This window comes from Thamnophis elegans, chromosome 9, assembly GCF_009769535.1.
Source record: "Thamnophis elegans isolate rThaEle1 chromosome 9, rThaEle1.pri, whole genome shotgun sequence".
NCBI classification, from domain to species: domain Eukaryota; kingdom Metazoa; phylum Chordata; class Lepidosauria; order Squamata; family Colubridae; genus Thamnophis; species Thamnophis elegans.
In genome coordinates, this window is record NC_045549.1 from 14,155,586 (window position 1) to 14,177,163 (window position 21,578).

At 43.6% G+C, this 21,578-nt stretch overlaps 2 protein-coding genes across 4 annotated transcripts in view; one reads left to right on the forward strand and one right to left on the reverse strand.

The window, feature by feature from the left end:
- PPM1K (protein phosphatase, Mg2+/Mn2+ dependent 1K) overlaps positions 1 to 7,799 on the reverse strand; it is a 33,677-nt gene extending 25,878 nt beyond the window's left edge. Inside the window, exons 1-2 of one of the 3 annotated variants that reach the window (XM_032224515.1) lie at positions 7,597 to 7,799; positions 1,470 to 1,528 (exon numbers count right to left, since the gene is read on the reverse strand). The gene's annotated coding sequence lies outside the window, so the exon portion shown is untranslated. Of the gene's footprint in view, positions 1 to 1,469; positions 1,529 to 6,617; positions 6,685 to 7,596 lie in introns of those variants that run through there. The other 2 variants (XM_032224516.1, XM_032224518.1) reach the window with 2 other exon arrangements.
- A 12,513-nt stretch (positions 7,800 to 20,312) lies between these two features.
- Positions 20,313 to 21,578, forward strand: part of LOC116513311 (probable E3 ubiquitin-protein ligase HERC6) — a 36,258-nt gene continuing 34,992 nt past the window's right edge. The window contains exon 1 of the mRNA XM_032224329.1: positions 20,313 to 20,734. Within this exon, the coding sequence (XP_032080220.1) occupies positions 20,488 to 20,734 (247 nt within the window). The 5' untranslated portion in view covers positions 20,313 to 20,487. The remainder of the gene's footprint in view (positions 20,735 to 21,578) is intronic.

A 21,578-nucleotide genomic window follows, 5' to 3' on the forward strand; every position in this document is an offset into this window, starting at 1 on the left:
CCACCCTCAAAGGATTACCTGTTCCACAGGCCTAAGAAGTGTTTTAACAGATAGCTAGACGCTCAAGTCCAGTCATCTGTCAATGCCAGCTGCCAGCCCCAGCAATGTTGTGGTGATGGGCAGATTTGTTTCACACCAAGTGGTGATGTACAGAGAAAGCTTAAAGCCATCAACTTTCACCAAGAGCTTTCGCTCACACTTCCTGTGCATTTGAAATCAGGACACCGCTATTTGAAAGCAAGTTAGAACAGAGGGTATAAAACACAATATGGATAGGCACTAGTCTTCTGCCAGCTCAGCCATGTAGAAAAGGCTCTAAAGAACTTGAAAAATTACTCATTTGCAATATATTTAGCTGGTTTTTTTGTGCATGAGAGATTTATTTTTATGTACAAGCCAATCCAGTTAAGGGAGAAGACATTTAGTCATAGTCATAGTCACTTTATTTGTATGCCGCACTTTTCCCTGGGGGGACTCAGGGCGGCTCACAGTTCAAAAGGGGTGGGGGGAAGGACAAACAATTTACAACATAGAAACACTACATCATTTAAGAACTCAACAATCATACAATTCGAGTAGGGGTTAGAGTCTTTAACCCCAGGCCAGCCGGGATAGCCAGATTTTAAGCGCGGCGCGGAAGGTCTGGAGGGTGGTGAGGGTCCGGATCTCCACGGGGAGTTCGTTCCAGAGGGATGCTATCCAGAAAATGCTATTTTCTTCTTCAAACAGTAGAGAGAGAACGGACTGTCTCAAAGCCATCCAATTAGGCTTTTTCGTGACTAAGGCTCCTAATCCATCATCTTAATTACTAGACCAAACTGGCTCTTATATTTTTATTTGTGCATGTATAAATTATCAGGACTGTTGTGAAAAGAAAATCAGAGACTCTACTTTTCCTGAAACAGTTTTCCAAATCTATATGGTGGACAGTCCCTTGTGTGTTTCTACAAAGAAATAAATCTCTCTATCCCGCAGGTCAACCTCCGTGCAATTCTGTTACTGAGAATTTAGAGTAATGAGAGTACTTTAACCTCAGTTTGGGTAAATCAAGGTAAAGGTTCCCCTCACACATATGTGCTAGTCGTTCCTGACTTTAGGAGGCGGTGCTCATCTCTGTTTCTAAGCCGAAGAACCAGCACTGTCCGAAGACGTCTCCATGGCAATGTGCCACCATGACTAAACTCCAAAGGCACTTAGGGTTACCCTCCCACCAAAGTGGCCCCTATTTTTCTACTTGCACTTTTTACCTGCTTTCGAACTGCTAGGTTGGCAGAAACTGGGACAAGTAACAGGAGCTCACTCCGTTAGGTGGGTGCTAGGGATTCGAACCACCGAGCTGCCGACCTTTCTGATCGACAAGTTCAGCGTCTTAGCCATTGAGCCACCAGCCATCAGCTTGGGTAGTAAAATATTTTTTAAAGTGTTCTTACAATGCAGATCAAACATTGAGTAATCTGGGGGATTTTTACCTTGAGAGTAGAATCTTCCAGTCGCCACTCAAGAGAAACTTAAAGGAGCAGCCCAGCACCTAAAGAGTTAAAATAAGTTCAGTCGAAGTTCTTTTCAGAAGTTATACAAGAGGGAGGTGAGGAAATCAGAAGAGTGGCCTTGCTTGCCAAATTCTATCAAGCATGACTAATGGAAATTTTTTCAGGAATATATCTACGTACTCTAAACCAGTGTTTCTCAACCTTGCCGACTTTAAGTCCTGTGGACTTCAACTCCCAGAATTCCCCAGCCAGCTGGCTGGGGAATTCTGGGAGTTGAAGTCCACAGGACTTAAAGTCGCCAAGGTTGAGAAACACTGCTCTAAACAGTGGTTCTCAACTTTTTCTTCACCAATGCGGAGCCCCTTTAAATACCTTCTGTGGCCACAGACCATGGGCACAGACCACCAATTCTTAACTCAAGATTTAAATCATAACATTCAAGCCTTCACAGACTCCATGACAGTGCAGCTCCCCTACCCCAGGGGTCCACAGACCACGGGTTGAGAATCACTGCTCCAAAACACAATGAATAAAAGCTTCTCTCTGCATCACAGGCATCTCTGTCTTGGCAAAAAATGAGTCGGAGAAAGGGGAATAGTCCCTATGTTAAAGAGAAAATCTGTACTTCTCACTAAGTTAAAAAAAAGGCGCAAACTTGCTTCTTTGCTTCATTGTCCATTCCCTTCAATCCTAACTGTTTTGAAAATTTCCAAAGACTTAATTGATGGAGAAATACAGCTTTCTTATTTCCTATAACCTATTTACAAGTCATGCAATTCAGAGATACAATTGCCTTCTGCCTATTTCAAAGGCTGGAATGCAAATAAGCTGGTTATAGTGTGTGACTCAGTTCTTCGGGAATGTACTTGCAACCACTGTTCAGATTTTCACATGCCTACAACTTGGGATCTGTGCAGCGGCTTTGACAATATCTAATCTTGAATCAAAATAACAAAACTAGCCAAACAATAGTGTAGGATTTGTGTGAAGGCCTGGGGAGGTTGTTAGTTACCATCAAAGAGATATTTCTATTCATCCTGGTATGTGGTAATCAGTAAAAGAAGTTTAAGGAATTCCCTTTTGTTTTTAGCTCACTATGTAGATAATCACAACAGTATTTTAGTAATTAAGAACTTAGAACAACATTGTCACTTTGAATGTACACTAATCGACATATATTAAAATGAAATTTTATTGCATACAGCTCTTAAAGGGTCTCCACTTCTAATATACACTACATAAACATGGCAAAATAAATACTAAATTTATGCATAGGTAAAGGTAAAAGTTCCCCTCGTTCCCAACTCAAGGGGACAGTGTTCATCTCTGTTTCAAAGCCGAAGAGCCAGAGCTGTCCGAAGATGTCTCTGTAGTCATCCGGCTGGCATGACTAAACACCGAAGGTGCACAGAACGCTGTTACCTTTCCACCAAAGATGGTTCCTTTTTTCTAGTTTCATTTTTACATGCTTTCAAACTGCTAGGTTGGCAGAAGCTGGGAGGCAGAGGCCAAAGGGTGGGGGCCGGTGCGTGGGTGGGGCTACCCTTTGTGTATAAAACTTTAACCTCAAACTATTGACCTCACCCCATTCATAAGAGGTCTGTAAGGGGTGTGCATAAGCGCACCATTGTGCCTACCATCCCTGTCCTACTGTTCCCATTTATTCGTACCCATCTCATTCATACTCATGTTTACTCTTATACCTATTAACTTGTAAACGATTGACAAATCAAATAAATAAAATAAGTCCTTAGCTGCTTAGCTTACAAGATGCGGAGGAAGGATGTAAAAGCTGTAAAGAAAGAAATAATGGTATTCTGGGGAGGGGAGGGTGTAATGTAAGGGTTAAGGCATCAAGCTAGAAACCAAGTGAGTCATAGTCCCACCTCAGGAGCAAAGTCAACAGGATGACCTTGGACCAGCCACACCCTCTCAGCCCTAGGAAGGAAGCAATGGCAAACCAGCCTGAAAAACCTTGTCAAGAAAACTGCCTCATGTAAGGTAGTTACCACAAATCAACCCTGACATAAAGGTGCACATATTTGAAAATCAGAGGGTATCTAACCCCCACCACCACAAGTACTGAACATAATACAACTTAACTCTCCAATAACTATGCAGAACTTTGCCCCTCAATGAATAAAATCAAAACTTTGTGTGTCATATAATGTGTCATATATATGGTCTATGTTTACTTTTGAATTTATTTATTTATTTTGTCACGTTTAGACAGGGTATATTGGACGTGGTGACCCTTTGAGAGCTGTATGCAACGAAATTACTTTTTAAATGTATGCCGATTAGTGTGCATTTAAAGTGACAATAAAGTTATGTTAAGCCTAAGTCGAACTTCTGGCTATTAAGCCACCTTTCCCAATCAGTAGAGATTCCAGGCCATGGTTGTCCCAAAGGTGCTTTTTCAGGAGGCAACTGGACTTTCTTGTTTTTTTCTTTTGAAGATGTTTCGCTTCTCATCCAAAAAGCTTCTTCAGCCCTTACAGGAGAGTGGGATTCATATAGCTATGCAATTTGGGCAGTGGTGGGATTCAAAATTTTTTACTACCGGTACTGTGGGCATGGCTTGGTGGGCATGGCAGGGGAAGGATGCTGTAAAATCTCCATTCCCACCCCACTCCAGGGGAAGGATACTGCAAAATACCCATTCCCTCCCGATCAGGTGGGACTCAGGAGGCAGGGAATAGATAGGGATGGGGCCAGTCAGAGGTGGTATTTACCGGTTCTCCAAACTACTCAAATTTTCCACTATCTGTTCTACAGAACTGGTCAGAACCGACTGAATAGCACCTCTGAATTTGGGATGAACAACCTTCAAATGGTGTGGGAACATGAACGGATTTCCAGAGGAAAAAATGCAGACTACAGGAACCATTAGTACTACTTGGGGCACCCTGAGGGCAGATAAACATCCAAGTGCTTCAACATCCCTCAAAAAAGGATGTAAATAACCAGCTGCCTGCAAGGAATATAAATCCTTCCATTCCCCACCATCCAGCCAGAACTGAAGAAGCTCAAAAGTCCAGTTGCCTCCTGAAAAAACACCTTTGGGACACCCTTCCCAATGCATTAACTTTTAGGAGACCAATATTATCAGCAGCCGAGCCAAAACCAGATTGCACACGACACACACACACCCCGCAATTAATTTAAGCAGGGTGCAATTCAAGTTAACTCCGGACTTCGATGTCACACCATTAAGAGATGTTCTACTAGGTTCACAACGCTGGGTTAAAAAAAAAAACACAACGAACTGGAATCCCGCGAAAAGCGACACGCAGGGGGAGAAAAAACCTCCGGATCCCCACGACCAGAACCAGGCTCCTCCTCGCGAGTCAAGAGAAAGATGAAGCACCCATGAGAGCGAGCCAGGCAACCAACATCAGCGCAAGAAGCCCCGGGAGCGCAGCCTTCCCAGTGCCGGACTGGGCACCGCCTTTCCAGGGTCTGGCTGCAAAGCCTCGGGCTGGCGGCAAAGCCTCGATTGCTCGGCCTTCCTCTTCGGGCCGAAGCGAGCTGGGCGTCTTCCGCGTTCTCCGTCCGCTACTGCCTGAAATAACCTGATCTCTCTGTCTCTCTGTCTCTCTCTCTCTCGCATCCCCAGCGCCTCGCTTGGCAACAGAGACGCAGCGCCGTCCTGCTCGTCTTTTCGAGGCTGCCACCCACGTCTTGCTAGGCGGCGCGTTCCAATACCTTGGAAAAAATCCACGCAGCGCCCCCGAAAACCAAGGCGGCTTCGCCGCTCCCAATCCCTGGAATTCAGCCAAGCCACCGCCGCGGGCTTGAATGCAAGAATCGTGAAGAATTGAGGAAGCGTGGACGCCCAGGGGCTAATTAACCCAGTAATAGAAGGCCAACCTGCCTTCCACTGAAGACCTGTACCCAAAAGAGGGCCGTGCAAATATTTACAGACCCCTCGCATCCTGGACATATTTTTTTCCAACTCTTACCCTCAAAACGACGCTATAGAGAGCCCTGCACAACCAGAACAACTAGACACACAGACAGTTCCCTCACCACTGTCAAACCATTCACTAAGACTGCATTATTATTACTATTAACCTTCTCATCGTTCCTATCACCCATCTCCTCCCACCTATGATTGCAGGGCTGTAACTTGTTGCTTGTATCCTTTATATTGATTGTTTCCTGAATGCTTATTTGTACCCTATGACTATTATTAAGTGTTGCATCTTCTGATTCTTTATGACTGTATTGTTATGTACACTGAGACCTTATGCACTAAAGACAAATTCCTTGTATGTCTAATCACACTTGGCCAATAAAGAATTCTATTCTATTCCGATTGATCACAATTCTGTAGCCGCCCATCTGACACCATGCGACTCCGGGCCATCGAATAAAAACAGAGAACAAAGCATCGATTATGTTACAGCTGAAATGCAGCGCCACGTACAATTTTGCACTCGCCAGATGTCTTGGGATTGCAACTTCAACACACACACACACACGTCCAAATTGGGAATTGTGGGAAATGACATTTCCCTCCGGAGGGCACCAGGTTGCAATAGGCCGCTTAGGCAGCGGGAAGGAAGTCCCGTTGAACTTCATGGGGCGGCTGAAGGAGCCGTGCGAAGAGGGCGCGCCTTCAAAGGCAGCGGGATGAGAGGCAATTTAACAAGGCGCTTACAAATGATCTTGATCCGTTGACAGTTCCAGGATAACGTAACCAAATGCTTGCCCGGGAAGAAAAACTGAACCCGCCCCCCCCCCCCAAGTTTCACAAGCAGCGTCTCTTTTGCAAGACCGGAGGCGAGGCGCTTCGATTCATTTCATTTCAATGCATTAATTTCCAATCCTCTTCCCCGCGCCCATTGGGAGTCATGAATAAGTATGACGTGCATTTAATGTTTAAACATCCTTCAAACTGCTAGAAAATCAAACCAATACTCATGACTCATTTATCCGCGTCTTTCGCGGCGGTTTCGACACCCCTTCCATTGCAAGGATCAGATGAGAGGGGCAAGTGGCCCCTCGACTCTGCTCACCCCACTCCCCAAAATTGTCAAGGGGATACATCAGCATGCTCCCGCGTCGGTAAGCAGGAGCATTCCGAAACGGAGAGGGAAAACCTTCCATGCATTCCCCTACCTGTGCAGCAATTAAGGCCAATTAAGACGGCGGCAGTCTGATGCAATTGAAAGCAACTGGGTTCTTGTGCTGTCCCAACAGCATATAGCTAATATAGGAATTAAGAGCTGTCTCCTTTAAGAAACTACCTCATGGGAAATGTAACTACCTTATGGGAAATGTAGTCCTATAACATGTGACCACATTTGTACTCCCTGATTGGGCAGTAGGGTACTCTGCCCGGGAAATTGATTTATTACTGGGCATTCACTGAATCGCCTTCGGTTCTACCCGAAGCAGCTTTGCACCAGTGGCATGGGTTAGAGGAATTAATGTCTTTTTACACTACATGATGGGACAGATCATGGAAAGTCGGAAGAATCTTAACACTGAACTGTAAGTTTTGCTATTAAGGATGCCTGATAATAAACGTGATCTGAAAGATATTCCTAAGCGTGGAGTTAACTGGCTGCCCCAGCAAAAGCTCATTGCCCGGGGCAGAACAGTAAAAAGACATTAAAACTTCTTTAATCTCCTTTGTCTTCCTCTCTGAGATCCGAAGTAAAAAGACATTTTAAAAAATCAGACATTAAAACACCTTTAACTTCCTTTGTCTTCCTCTCTGAGCTCCGCAGTAAAGAGTCATAAGCAATCCTTTGACCTCCTTAAGAGCGAAAAGGCTTTGAAGTTTTATTCCCCCCAAGAAAAAGATGATGAATGATTTGCCCCCATCCAGAAGCTCCTGAGTAAATAAGACGTTGAATTGGAATCCCAAACTCCGTTTGCATTTTAACTGAGAAAAGCTGCCAGGATTTCCTCATCCCTTTTTGGAGCAAAGAGAAACATCCTGTTTCAGCGAGAAAGGCCGGTTATCTCTCCTGAGATGAAGGACTTTGTTGCGATTAAGAAAGTGTGTTAAAAGGAAACCAGGATTCGCATGATAAAGCAACCCCGCTTTCTTTCCCAAAACTAACAAGAAGAGAAGTCCTTGGTGTAGTACCTGGCTGGAACTAAGCGCCTCTCCAGTTGGGATCCTTTTTCCCCACCTCAGCGGAGCGACGGCTGGGCTGAAGTCCCTGGCAAATCTACCAGCTCTTTCCTCGGCGCAGCCCTTCACCCGCGACTCTCCAGCCCTATAAGGAGAGCTTGGCGGCCCGCCTCCTTTCCCTGCCGGGGCCCAATGGCGTCAGCCTCTCCGAACGAGCCTCTTCCCTTCCTTCTGACAGCCGCGCGGTGGGAGGGCTGCGCAAGCGAGTGATGCAACGCCGCCGGTTTGGCCTCGGGGAGAGGCGCCTCCCGACCCCACCCTCGGCCGGGGCCAATGGCAGCCGCGCGGGGGACTCGTGCGTTGGGCGGTTGTGGTGTCCTCCTTCTCTGAGGCTGTCTACGGCCTCCTTCTCTGGGCATTGAGGAGGCGTGTTAAGGTCCTGCTTTGCAAAGTGGGGTTGGAAGAGAGCAGGCGGGCCGCTCCGCCTGCAATGAGGCACATCTGTCTGATGGTTTTTTGGCTTTCACAGTGAACCGAAAGGAAGCCACCTATTCTCCGAAATACGTAATAAACCTCCTGTGGAAAGTACTGAGAAAAATGAGAATTCTAGAATACAGGTAATAGCAATAGCAGTTAGACTTATATACCGCTTCATAGGGCTTTCAGCCCTCTCTAAGCGGTTTACAGAGTCAGCATATTGCCCCCAACAACAATCCGGGTCCTCATTTTACCCACCTCGGAAGGATGGAAGGCTGAGTCAACCCTGAGCCGGTGAGATTTGAACCGCTGAACTGCAGAACTGCAGTCAGCTGAAGTAGCCTGCAGTGCTGCATTTAACCACTGTGCCACCTCGGCTCTTTATGACCGCAATTGAATCCAAAATTTCCGTTGTTAAGGGAAACGATTAACAGAATTGGAAGGTGCCTTGGAGGTCAGCTAGTCTAACCCCAACCCGACAGATGGCAATCCAGTCTCTTCTTGAAAGCTTCCAGCCAGTGGAACACAGCAATGGTCATAAATATGAAACGGTTGTCAAACGTCTGAATTTTGATCACAAGATCGTAAGGATGCTGCATAGGTAACTGAAAACAGTCATGAGTCATTTTTCAGAGGTGCGGTAACTTTTAACAGTCATTAAACAAACTGTTGTAAATCAAGGTCTACCTTTAATGTCATTGTCCTCATGAGAAATTTAAATGCACAATCAGGAAACCATGGTAGGGATAGAACATGCTTCAGGTTGATTAAAGCCACATCATATGTCCAGCATTCTTATTTTTAAAAAAAAAACATTTGGAACCTGCAGTTGGTCTGCTGATCTGTGTTCATTTTGTTCTTTTAAAATACATTGACCTTTCTTGCAATAAAATTACTACGTTTTCAACAAAGTGGTTACTTATTGCTTCATACATTGTGGGTGTCATATCTGAATCATGTCTATATAAAGAAAGGACCTGCATCTAAAACTTGCCTAATTCTGACAAGTTGAATGGTGAGGAATCCCAACAGATGTTTATAAATGAAATGAGGCATAATTATTTCAGCTTCACTTCCTGCTTCACTTCCTATTACTAAAAGCCACTCTTCTAGGAACACATTTGTTCCTAGAAGAGAACTAAAATAGATTCTGCCTTTTGTAGATTGAGAATGTAAAGAATCAGAAGAGATGCAAAAGGGGGGACATTTACTTGGTTTTTCTGGAAACTTCCAGGGAAGTTGACCCAGATTCTTGAGCAAAATAACCCTATCTCCCCCCAAATAAGATGACCTTGGTTAATAGGTCCAATCAGGCTTTTCAGCGCATGCACTAAAATAAGCCCCCTGAAAATAAGCCCTCCTCGAAAATATTGCAACACAGCATCAGCCATGAGGTGACCACCAGGCTCCGGAGGCTGGAAAGGGGCCCATTTCCGGACTTCCGAGGGGGGCCATTTTTCATAAGGTGACCAGATTTTCAGATTGTAAAGAGGGACACCTTTGACCGGAGGGGAGGGGGGGCTTGATTAAAAATTTTATACAGAGCAACAAAAATTTTCATACAACGCAAAAATAGTATTGTAATATTTTTTTATTTCAACATAACTACAATTTACAAATATAAATTGTAACTGTTGCCAAACATCAAAATTTTGATCACGTGACCATGAGGATGCTGCAACGGTCGCTAAGTGTGAAAATGGTCGCTAAGTGTGAAAATGGTCGCTAAGTGTGAAAAATGGTCATCAGTCACTTTTTTCAATGCCATTGTAACTTTGGTCACTAAGCCCATTATACCACCTTTCTTGCCACAGTTCTTAAGTGAATAACTGCAGCTGATAAGTTAGTAGGATAAGTGAATCTGGTTTCCCCATTTGACTTTGTCAAAAGGTGATTATATGACCCCAGGACACTGAAACCATCATAAATACGAATCTGTTGCCAAACATCAAAATTTTGATCGCGTGACCATGAGGATGCTGCAACGGTCGCTAAGTGTGAAAAATGGTCATCAGTCACTTTTTTCAATGCCATTGTAACTTTGGTCACTATACCACCTTTCTTGCCACAGTTCTTAAGTGAATAACTGCAGCTGATATTTTGTATTTTGGATAGAATCTTTTTTTAAATAGTCTAAGACAATTTAAAAAAAGAATCCACACAGAATAAATTGAAGTAAAACATTTCAAAGTATTGTGCATAGAATTTTAAAAAATGGTTTCACTTCAATTTATTTTGGATAGAATCTTTTTTTAAATAGTCTAAGACAATTTAAAAAAAGAATCCACACAGAATAAAACTATTTTAAAAAATCCTATGCACAATAAATAAAATATTATTTTAAAATACATTAAAAAGATAAAAGAAAAAAACCCAGCTCACTTACCAACAGGCACAAGTGAGCACTCCAAGTCAATCCAGAATGATGTAGATGTTAATACAAAGAACTGAGCAAATTAAAATGGTGAAATTAGGGAAATATTTTTCAAAGAAACTTTGCCACCATTTTTTCCACACGAGCCAACCTCCAACCTCCGTGCCCCTCCCCTCCAGAAAATCCAGGAAGGAACACTCGCTACCTCTCTAGCCAAGTATTTTCTAGAGCTCTATGGTACTGGGTCATATTTTCTTATAAAAGTGAGTAAAAGGGGCGAGGTGGGGATCCGTTTTCTTGCTTTAAAGTTTTAATATCTTCAATCAAAGTACTGAGACAGAGAGAGGGTTTAGACAGAGTGTCTTTTGTCTTGCCCCGGTTAGGATTTCTTAAGCAAATCCACTGGGCTTTCAACATGAAGCCAGAAAATCGGGACTTTTTAAAAACGCCCCGGGAAACGAGACAAATTGTTATAAATTGTGACTGTCCCACTAAAATTGGGATGTCTGGTCACCTTAATTTTTCACCCTCCCAGAGCCTCCTTGCGGGCAGTATACTTACCTGGCATGATGAACGGGGCCGGGTGGAGACTCCGGGGAGGGGATGGGTGGACAGAGCCAGCCAGTCAGTTCAGTGAAACGGGTGGAAATTTAACATCTGGTTTGCCCAAATCAGTGTGAACCGGCTAAATCCCACCCCTGGGCCAAGTTACTAATACAAGTAGTCCTTGACTTACGATCACAACTGAGGCCAAAATTTCTCATGCTAAATGAGATGTTTGTTAAATGAGTTTTTGCTCCAGTTTACAACCTTTCTTGCCAAAGCTGTAAAATGAATTCCTAAGACATTGAGGAAAATCGGATTTATTTAGTACAACAATACAGGTGGCCATTAAAATGAGGTCGGAGCCAATTTCTTACAGTTGTAACTCACTTTTTTCCATGGTAGTTGTAACTCTGAATATAGCAAACAAAAAACAAAAAAACCCACAACCCTTATTAGCACTGATAATGTCATCTAGTTTGGTAATGAAATAGCTGCAAGGGAACAACTGTGTTCAGAGAACACCAAGGACCCCTCATTTCAACTCTGAGCTATAAATATTCCCTACTATGGGTACACAAAAACTAATGTTACTAACAGGAGGTCAGGGGAAAGGCACTCTGTTACTCTGCTTTTCACTATTTGCCCCGAGGGTCAAAAAAAACCCTCAGAGGTGGAAAGGGATGAGGTCACGTCCAGCAATTCCCACTGGCACAAGTTCTTTATTTGGCACCTGTTCATTTGGAGAACGGCCTCCTTGGGGCTGGCAAAGCATAATTGGCTTCAAGCCTCAAAACACAGGCAGTCAACCTCAGAAATCAGCTACTGGGCTTCCATCAGCTTGTGTTCTTGAAGCCAAAAGTTTAAAGGTTGAGGATTGCACGTGCTGATGAAAACAAATCCAGGCAACGCGGATTTTAAAGTGACTGCCTTGATCCAGGAAAGAGATCCTCTTAATGTTGGGCAAAGGACCTTACTCCTCCTGCATAAGAATGCTTTGAACTGAGATAGAATCGCACAGGAAATAAATTCCTTGTGAAATCCTGCCCACAGACGTTGGAAGCAAATCTTACTCAACAGAATTTGTTCTCGTGTGAAGGGGTAAGATTGCACGCTAAAGAAATGTGCAAATGCACATCTGGGTGCCAAAACTGATCTTTGTTGCAACATCTGCCAGGACTGGGTAAATATACACTTTTGCAATTGTAGATATACAGTATATTACTGGCCTAGTAACAATAAAGTACAGGTAGTCCTCAATGCACGACCACAATTGAGTCCCAACGTTTCTGTTGCTAAGTAAGAAAGTTGTTAAGTGAATTTTGCCCCTTTCTTGCCACAGTTGTCAGGTGAATCACTGCAGTTGACCTGGTTGTTAAGTGAATCTTGCTTCCCCATTCACTGCTTGTCGGAAGGTCGCGAAAGGAGATCACATGACCCTGGGACACTGCAACTGTCATAAATATGAATTAGTTGCCAAGCGTCTGAATTTTGATCATGAGACCATGAGGATGTGGCAATGGTCGTAAGGGTGAAAAACGATCATGTCACTTTTTTCAGTGCTGTTGTAACTTTGAACGGCCATTAAGCTAACTGCTGTAAGTCGTGGACTACAAAGTAAACAAATGGATCCACAGCAGAAACAAAACGTTTGCCAAGGCCATGGGTGCAAAAAAAAGTTGGGAAACATTGGAATAGACCAGGGATGGCTAACCTTTTTCTCCTCGCGTGCCGAAAGCGCTCGCACGCACGCTCGCAACTTTGCATGTGTGCGTGCCCGCACCTGTAATGCAATGCACGCACAACATCTCCTGCGTGCCCCTGTCCACATGTGCATGCATGCCTGACCTCCCCTGCACCCCATTTTGAGCCTAGCAGGCCTCCCTGAAGCCTCCTGGGACCCAAAATGGGGCATGGGGGAGCGTGCCACGCCTCCCTCCGCTCCGCCCTGCCCCCCATGCATGCACGCACGTCTCCCGCATGTGCAGGAGAGACCCCAAAATCAGCTGGTTAGCGGGAGGCATGTGCCCATGCCAGTGGCGCTGAGCTGGGCAACAGCTCGCGTGCCCGCAGAGAGGACTCCGCATACCACCTGTGGCACACGTGCCATAGGTTCGCCAGTGGTGGGACTCAAAGCTGGTCATTAGAGTGCTCTGCGGGGCTTGGAGGTCATGTGACTGGGTGGGCAGGGCCAATTCAATATCACTCACATTGATGGACGCTTCACCTTAGCTGTTCCAAGGAAATAAGGGTTAACCGGAGAGGCAGTTTCTGTAAGCAGGGCAATAAAGATTAGGCTAGAAACAGCACCAGAATGTTTCCTTCTAACTTCCTTACAGGGTTAGCCCTGTAAAGTGGGGGAAAAAAATCAAAGGAGATTTCTTCCAACAATCGGTTCTCTAAACTGCTTAGAAAGTTAACAACCGGTTCTCCCAAATAGGTGCAAACCGGCTAAATCCCACCACTGAGGTTCGCCATCACGGGAATAGACCATCTGGCCCAAAAAGTTTGAAAAGCTTCACCTGAATTTTGCCATGGAAAACAGCCAAGGAAGACCCTACACAGGGAGTCAGAGATACACCTAAGAATTAATTTGTGTATAATAATCCTGACATGTGTTTTCATTAAGCCACTCTCAACAACCACTAACCTCACCACAAACCCCCAGAGGTATTTCTATACTTTCCAATTATGTCTTCATTATTATCTTTGCAAGGTTCAGTTCTCCCCAGGGGTAGCAGACACTCCTTCCACACTCCTTTCAGTTGTACCAATGAGAGAACACCAAGATAGCCCTCCCTCCTTACCACTTTTTTCGTATAGCCGCAGTGTTTACCTTTGGGGGGGGGAGGGAGAAAGGTCAGTCTCAGAGATTGCTGCAAATCTCATCTGCTTCTTTTGAAAAGCGTAATGAATTGGAAGGTGAGGCACCATAGTGATATGATGGTGAACCCATGGCATGTGTGCCATAGGTAGCACACGGAGCTTTCTCTGCAGACATGCGAGCCGTTGCCCAGCTCAGCTCCACTGCGCATGTGTGTGTGCTCCCTGCTGGCCTTCTGATTTTCGGGTCCCTGCTGTGCATGTGGGAGATGTGGGGGTTGCACCTGCGTGCGCAGGCAACGGGGTTCAGCACCACCTTCTGTGTTCCGTTTTTGGTCCCAGGAGTCTCCATGCAGCCCATTTCGGATGCCAGGTAAGTGCAGGTCCTCTGCGGAGGCTGTGGTAGGGTGAAAAATGGGCCTCCCTGAGGTTTCCTCAATTTCTGGCCTCCAGAGCCCAGAGGAGGCCGTTTTTGCCCTCCTCGAGGCTCAAGGGAAGCCTCTGGAGCCTAGGGAGGGCGAAAACGTCTCGTTCCCCCCACCATGGTGCATGTAGGCCATACTCACCATAACCACGCTCACTCAGCAGTTGGCAAAGAACCAGTTGCTAAAATTTTTGTGCAGGGGGAGGCGCACGCGCATGTGCGGGGGGGTGCTAGGCACATTGCATTATGGATATGGGCACACGCGAGCAAGCGCTGTCACACGCATGCGCGCGATTTCGGGACGCGAGGACAAAAAGGTGAGCCATCACTGCCTTTGACTTCAAAAAGAGGGAGACATCAGGTTGAATGAATTAAAACAGTGGTCCCTAACACACTTAAGAATGCCAAAGGATCATAATCTCCTGGAAAGGAAGATATATGGACAGGTTTCCAGGAATAGAAATAAAAATAGGAGTAGAGTAGAGTAGAGTAGAATAGAATAGAATAGAATAGAATAGAATTCTTTAATGGCCAAGTGTAATTGGACACACAAGGAATTTGTCTCTTATATCACATGGAAATAAATTTCACATTGTGGCTGTAGGAGAAATCCGTTAAATAAATTGCATCTGTTTTGTGTCGTTAATTGGTTTAAATTATTGTGGCTACACCCTGTTACACCCTAAACTTTACCTTGCTTTCCAAATACAGTTATGCTTTCACAAGTCCTCAAGGGCAGTGCTGCAAGATGGTTCTGTTACAAATTTAAGTGGTTCCAGGGGCCTTTTATGTTTCTGCTTATGTGAAATGTTTGTGTCTGCTTGCCACCACAGACAGGAAAGCAACTGATGGTAATCTAAAAAGAACATACATTTTTGTAATAATCAGACATACTTCTAGTAATTTTCCTCATCTTTCTCCATCCACAGAAATCTAAATCAAGATAATTCAAGTAACTATTTTGCTTGGATAATATGAGGTCATATTGTATGTGTGTATATACACATACATACATACATACATACATACATACCAGTGGTGAGTTTTAAAAATTGTTCAAACCTACTCTGTGGGTGTGGCCTCCTTTGTGGGAGTGGCTTGCTGTCCATGTGACTGGATGGGAGTGGCTTGTCAGAACCACCTTAAATTACCTCACACACAGCACCGGCATGCATAAGAATATGATGTAAACTTGTTTTTTAAAAGGCATCTTTGGTTTGCGTTAAAACAACTTCAACACACGCAATGTTCTGATTGCACCACAAACGCAGTAGTCATCCTTACCTTTCACAGAGGCACTGGGTTTTATAAACATAAGCATGATAGTGTAGAATAATCATATCCAAGGACCAGTGGTGGGTTTCAAAAAATTTTGGAACCTCTTCTGTAGGTGTGGCCTGCTTTCCGGGTCCACTGGTGGAACCTCTTCTAACAGGTTCGGTAGATTTGACGAACCGGTTCTACTGAATAGGTGCGAACTGGTAGGAACCCACCTCTGATACATACATACATACATACATACATACATACATACATACATACATACATACATACATACCCTGTTTCCTCAAAAATAAGACCCTGGATGATAAGCCCAACTGGGCTTTTGAGCACATGTGCTAAACAAAGCCCTATCCTGAAAATAAACCCTCTCTGAAAATATTGCAACACAGCAGCAGCCATGAGGTGACCACACTCGCCACCTCCTGCACCTAAAAAATAATAACACCTCCCCGAAAATAAGGCCAAGCGCTTATTTCGGGGGTCAAAAGAAAATAAGATCCTGTCTTATTTTTGGAGAAACACAGTACCTACTGGGCAATACAGGTAGTCCTCCACTTGCAACAATTCATTTAGTGATCATTCAAATTTACAATGGCACTGAAAAAACCATCCCCATGGTCATGTGATCAAAATTCAGATGCTTGGCAAGTGTCTCATACATTAATGACGCTTGCAGTGTCCCAGGGTGATGTGATGCAACTTTCTGGCAAGCAAAGTCAATGAGGAAACCAGATTGAGTTAGCAACCATGCTGCTAACTTAACAACGCCACTGATTCACTTAACAACTGTGGCAAGAAAGGTCACAAAAGGGAGCAAAACTCAGCAACTGTCTCACTTAACAACATAAATGTTGGGCTCAGTTTTCCAACAACAACATTTCGAAGTGTCAATTATTCTTCCTACTTCTTCGAAGTCCAACTTTTACTTCCATGGACTGTCACAGGGAACATCGTAGCTTACACGATTCCGATCTTTGTAGGTATAGATACATCATGACATGTGGATATCTTTTCCAAGACCATCATAGCTGACCTTCTACCAAGTGCTGGTCTGTAGTGTATTTCTTGACTGCTTGTTCCTTTAATATTCATGATTGATTCGGAAAGGTAGAAGATCTCCAGCACTTTGGTATCTTCACTATCAATTCTAAGTTTGGTTGCTCTAACTATTGTCATTAGTATGCTCTTCTTTGTATTTCATTTTAGTCCCATTTCTTCACTGTTCTCACCATTGTCTTGGTATAAAAATTATATGAATTAATATAATAGAATATTGTTACATGTATATATAATGACATTTCTATTACAATGCCACTTTTTAAAGTTTTAGTGTTTGAAATGCTGTTGGATTTTCTGTTTACGTATATGGGGATGCTTAATAGTTGTCAATTTTGTAAACATTACTGCATTTTAATAACAGAGATTCACTGCCCCTCTATTTCAATTTCCTGCTGATTACCGGAAGATAACAATTTTTGAACACAAGTTTATTCAAAACTATACAGGACTGAACTCAAGAGACTGGGTCAAACTCCAACAATAGATTTATCCAAAGTGCATTTTGAATTTAAGTTCACTCCTGTGAATTAAAACTATAGGAAGCATCACATAATACTGTACATTTATGTAAAAATATACTTGTTTAATAAATAAAATTCAAAAAGCTGTTTGCCTTATTATTATTATAACTTGAAAGAGTAGCTCCAAAATGTTTTTCTTTTTGTCTTTACTAAAACTTAAATTACAAAAAATTAAGCATTTCCTTTACCTCCTTTCTGGGCCAAAGGCTTCCTCAAAGAAACCCAATTTAAACTTCTGCTCTAGGAATCTGAACCTGTCTGTACCTCCTACATCCTCTCTTGAATCATCATTCAAATTAAACATGATTTTGTGCTAATCAGAGAGAGCTTAATTCTCTGCCAATATTTTCAATGTATACTGCCCTCTATGGGACCAATCTGATACTTCCTTTTATAAAATAAAGTGGAGCTCAAGTTTTTATTGAACAATTCGTTGTAGCCATCCCAGTCCCTTGCATTGCAAAGAACAAAGTTAAACCCACATACAACAGGAAAAAAAACAGAATACAAATCAATATAATCAAATATCCTAAGTTAGGTAGTAGCTAACTTAGGATAGCTACTTAGGATAGCTTAAGCATGTTGGAATAACACTGATTTAATTTGCTTGAGGAACACAAAGAGAATTCCATTTATAATTCTATGGGGGAACCTCTTATCTGGTCCACATCCCATGTATTTTTCTTGAGCTCTGGACAAGCATCAGCCTCATCAGTTGTATTAGACAGTAAATACAATCAGCAAGCTAATTCTACTTTATTGTAAGCAGAATTTAACAGAATATAACAGAATAACGGAGTCGAAAGGGACCTTTGAGATCTTCTAGTCCAACCCCTTTGCACAAGCAGGAGACCCTGTCCCATTCTGGACAAATGGCTGTTCAATTTCTTCTTAACAGCCTCCAGTGTTGAAGCACCCACAGCTTCTGGAGACAAGTCATTCCACTGATTAATTATTCTGTCAAGAAATTTCTCCTTAGTTCTAAGTTGGATCTTTCTGTGATTAGTTTCCACCCATTGCTTCTTGTCCTGCCTTCAGGTGCTTTGGAGAATAGGTTGGCCCCCTATTCTGTATGATAGTGGAACATTGCTATCACGTCACCCCCTTCTTTTCACTAGACTGGCCATATCCAATCCCTGCAACCGTTCTTCAGATGTTAGATGTTCATTTTATTCCACAGTAGCAGAACCATTCAAGTTCTGAAATAGAATTTTCCCACCATCTTCTTTGCAGCCTGAGAAAGTAGGGAGGGTATCCTCTGAACCTCTTGCCCCACCCACTCTGTTGCCTCTTATCTGAGGATCCTCTAGGCAGCATCTCTGGGCCCAGTTTCCCATGCCAAGCAAGGTCATTCCCACATATGATAATAACCAGTGAAATCCAGCGTTAACAGTGGAATATCAACAAGGAGAGCTTGCCTTAACAAGTACCACCAGAAGAAGGCATGGTAACATCTGTCTGAGCCCCATTCTTAGAAAGTCAGGTGAAAAAAACTTCCTACCAACAGTTGTCGAGAGTGAGTGAGCAACTTCCCTATTGTCCCAAAGGTGTTTTTTCAGGGGGCAACTGGACTTTCTTGTTTTTTCTTTGAAGACGTTTCACTTCTCATCCAAGAAGCTCCTTCAGCTCTGACTGGATGGTGGGGAATGGAAGGATTTATATTCCTTGCAGACAGCTGGTCATTTGCATCCTTTTAGAGTGTCATTGAGGCCATTAGGAGGTTTATCTGTGCCCTGAGGGTCACCTGAGTAGTGCAAATGGATGTGGAGACTTCTGGGCTGCAAGATGTTTTCTGCCCTGTGTCTCTTCACTGCGGAAGACAGGCTGTTGGGGGTGAGTCTGTGAGTCTGTGAGGGAGTCAAATTACAGGAACCATTTGCACTTCAGTTCGAAATGCAGACAGCACAGATTCATCCTGAACAGAAATCCTTCCATTCTCTACCATTCAATCAGAGCTGAAGAAGATTCTTGGATGAGAAGCAAAACATCTTCTACGAAAAACTAGAAAGTCCAGTTGCCTCCTGAAAAAAGCTAAAATGTATGGGTTTTTTTAAATAAAGAATTAACAGAATTAGATCAGATATTAATGGGGATGGATGAAAAACTAATGAAGAAAATATAGCGCTATCTACTAAGTATTAAAATGGGAAGTTGAGCAAGTAAAGGAGACAATAGTGTGGGCTTAAATTTTCGGTTATACAATAGAGTTAGATAAATGGCAGAAATTGTGGAATAGGAATTATAAATTAACGATGTCAACTGTATATAAAGAAAATCTTTATAAAATGTTTTATAGATGGCACTTTTCACCCTCAAGATTGGCAAAGATATTTAAGGACATGTCCGCTAAATGTTGGAAATGTCATCAGATACCTGGTTGATATTATCATAAGTGGTGGACATGCCCAAAAGCAAAATAATATTGGACAAAAATACATGCATACATAGTTGGAAAAAATGATAAAGCGACATATAGATTTAAAACCAGAAATATTTTTGTTGGCCTTTTACTGAATAAGTATAAGAAGGGGAATACATATTTGATTTTACCTGTATTAACTGCAGCCAGAATTATATTTACAAAACAAGGGGAAAGTGAAGAGATCCCTACAGATGAAAATGTGATTTTTAAAAAATTAGAATGTGCAGAAATGGATAGATTAACACAATTAAGAAAAAAGAAACTGAATACTTTTTGACATGAGATTTATTTTATCAATAGTTAGCTAGTAAAAACAGAAGTTAAAAACATAGAAATATAAGAAAAGGACTAATGATACAAGGATATCATTATCCATTATTAAACTGGATGAGCAAATATTATATCATTATCATTATCATCATCACTATAGAACTAATACCAATGTAATGAGCATTGTTGTAAACACTTTTATTGTTTCCTAAAACTATTTGTACCCAGACAACACACAGTTTCACTGAAAATGGAATTTTTCTATGTTATAAAATAAAAAACTTTATGGGGGGAAAAAAGCACCTTTGGGACAACCAGGGCCTGAATGGCGGAGAATCTCCATAGACTTCCAACTACCCTTTTTAATTTTTAAGATACCTGCACCAGCCTGCAACTTTCCAGAGCCAGGCCTGATTAGAGGAAGCCTCCCTTCCTAGATTTCTTTCTTTTGCTCTCCAATCCCCCCCTTTTTTTCTCCCCCCTTCTTTGATTCTTTTGTCTGCAGCGCATCCAGGACTGGGAAGGGTCTGGAACAACTGGGCGGGGCTGGTCAAAGAAGGCAGCGTAGGTGGGCTTTGGGGTGTTTTGTTTTTTTTACACCAAAGCTGAGCAGTTCAAAGTGATACCCAGTGAGGAGGAGGACTGAACTCCGCGCTGGGAGAAACCTCGGGGTGAAAGAGCCAGAGACCAAGGATCCAAACGCGCCATGCTCTTCGGTTGGGGCGACGGCTCCTACGGGCAGCTGGGCTCGGGCGAGGAAGGGGCTTCCCAGCCGGTTCCTCTCCGTTGCAATCCGCTAGCGGTTGGCGGGCAAGAAGTGGCCCTGGTGGCTTGCGGGGAGCGGCACACGCTGCTGCTCCTGGCCGACGGGAGCCTGGCATCTTGCGGAGACAACACCCAGGGACAGCTGGGGAGGAAGCTCCCCGAGGGACTGGAGCGATGCTACCTGCCAGGTAGGTAACGGACAGGGGAAGTTTATACCCAGCCGGCCTTTTCCAAATGGGCTTCTTTGCACGCACCAAGCCTGATTTTCACCGCCTTGGCCCTTTTAAGTCCAGGGGTTTGCAACTTAACAGCAACAGAGTTGGAAGGGACCTTGGAGGTCATCTAGTCCAACCTGCTGCAGGTCTGTGGCTTGTTAAAGGTCGCGCGGTTCGTTGAACCCCCCAACGCCAAGCCATTTCGGTCGGCAGTTATCTGGTTCTCCGAACCCAACCCCCCCTCTCCCTCCCACTCCAGCCCGCTGTTTTAAGTTTCGCTTTCGTTTTCTAGAGCGCTGCTGAAAACGAATCTCTCCGCGATCACTTTCGCTTTCCCCCGTTTGCGATGCGGTGGGTGGGGCTCCCGTCCAGGTTGGCGATTCCAACAGAGGGGAAGAGGGGGGAGTTTCTATCAACCAACACACACACACACACACGCACACGCACACACGAAAGGAGCACTTTTGTGGCTTCGGTGTCCTGAGCAATAGCCGGTTTACCTGCATGAATGTGAATGGTTTTGCCCACCCATCTTAATTTCTCGTTGCAATAAATGAAACTATGGGTCGCCTATTGAAATGTTCCCTGAAGCTCCCGTTCTCTACTCTTAAATGCCCCTTTTAAATTCTCTTGTAATTTCATTTCTATAAATGCTTGGTAAGGATAATACAGGCAAGTGGTGGGGTGGGTTTTTTGGGGGGAGGGGGTTCAAGTTCTCTCTTTTGCCCCTTTTATCTTTCAAAGGAAAGGAAAGGGGGGGGGGAAGAAGAGGGGAAAAGTGAGCAATTTTATTCCTGCATCGCTCTCACTCATTTTG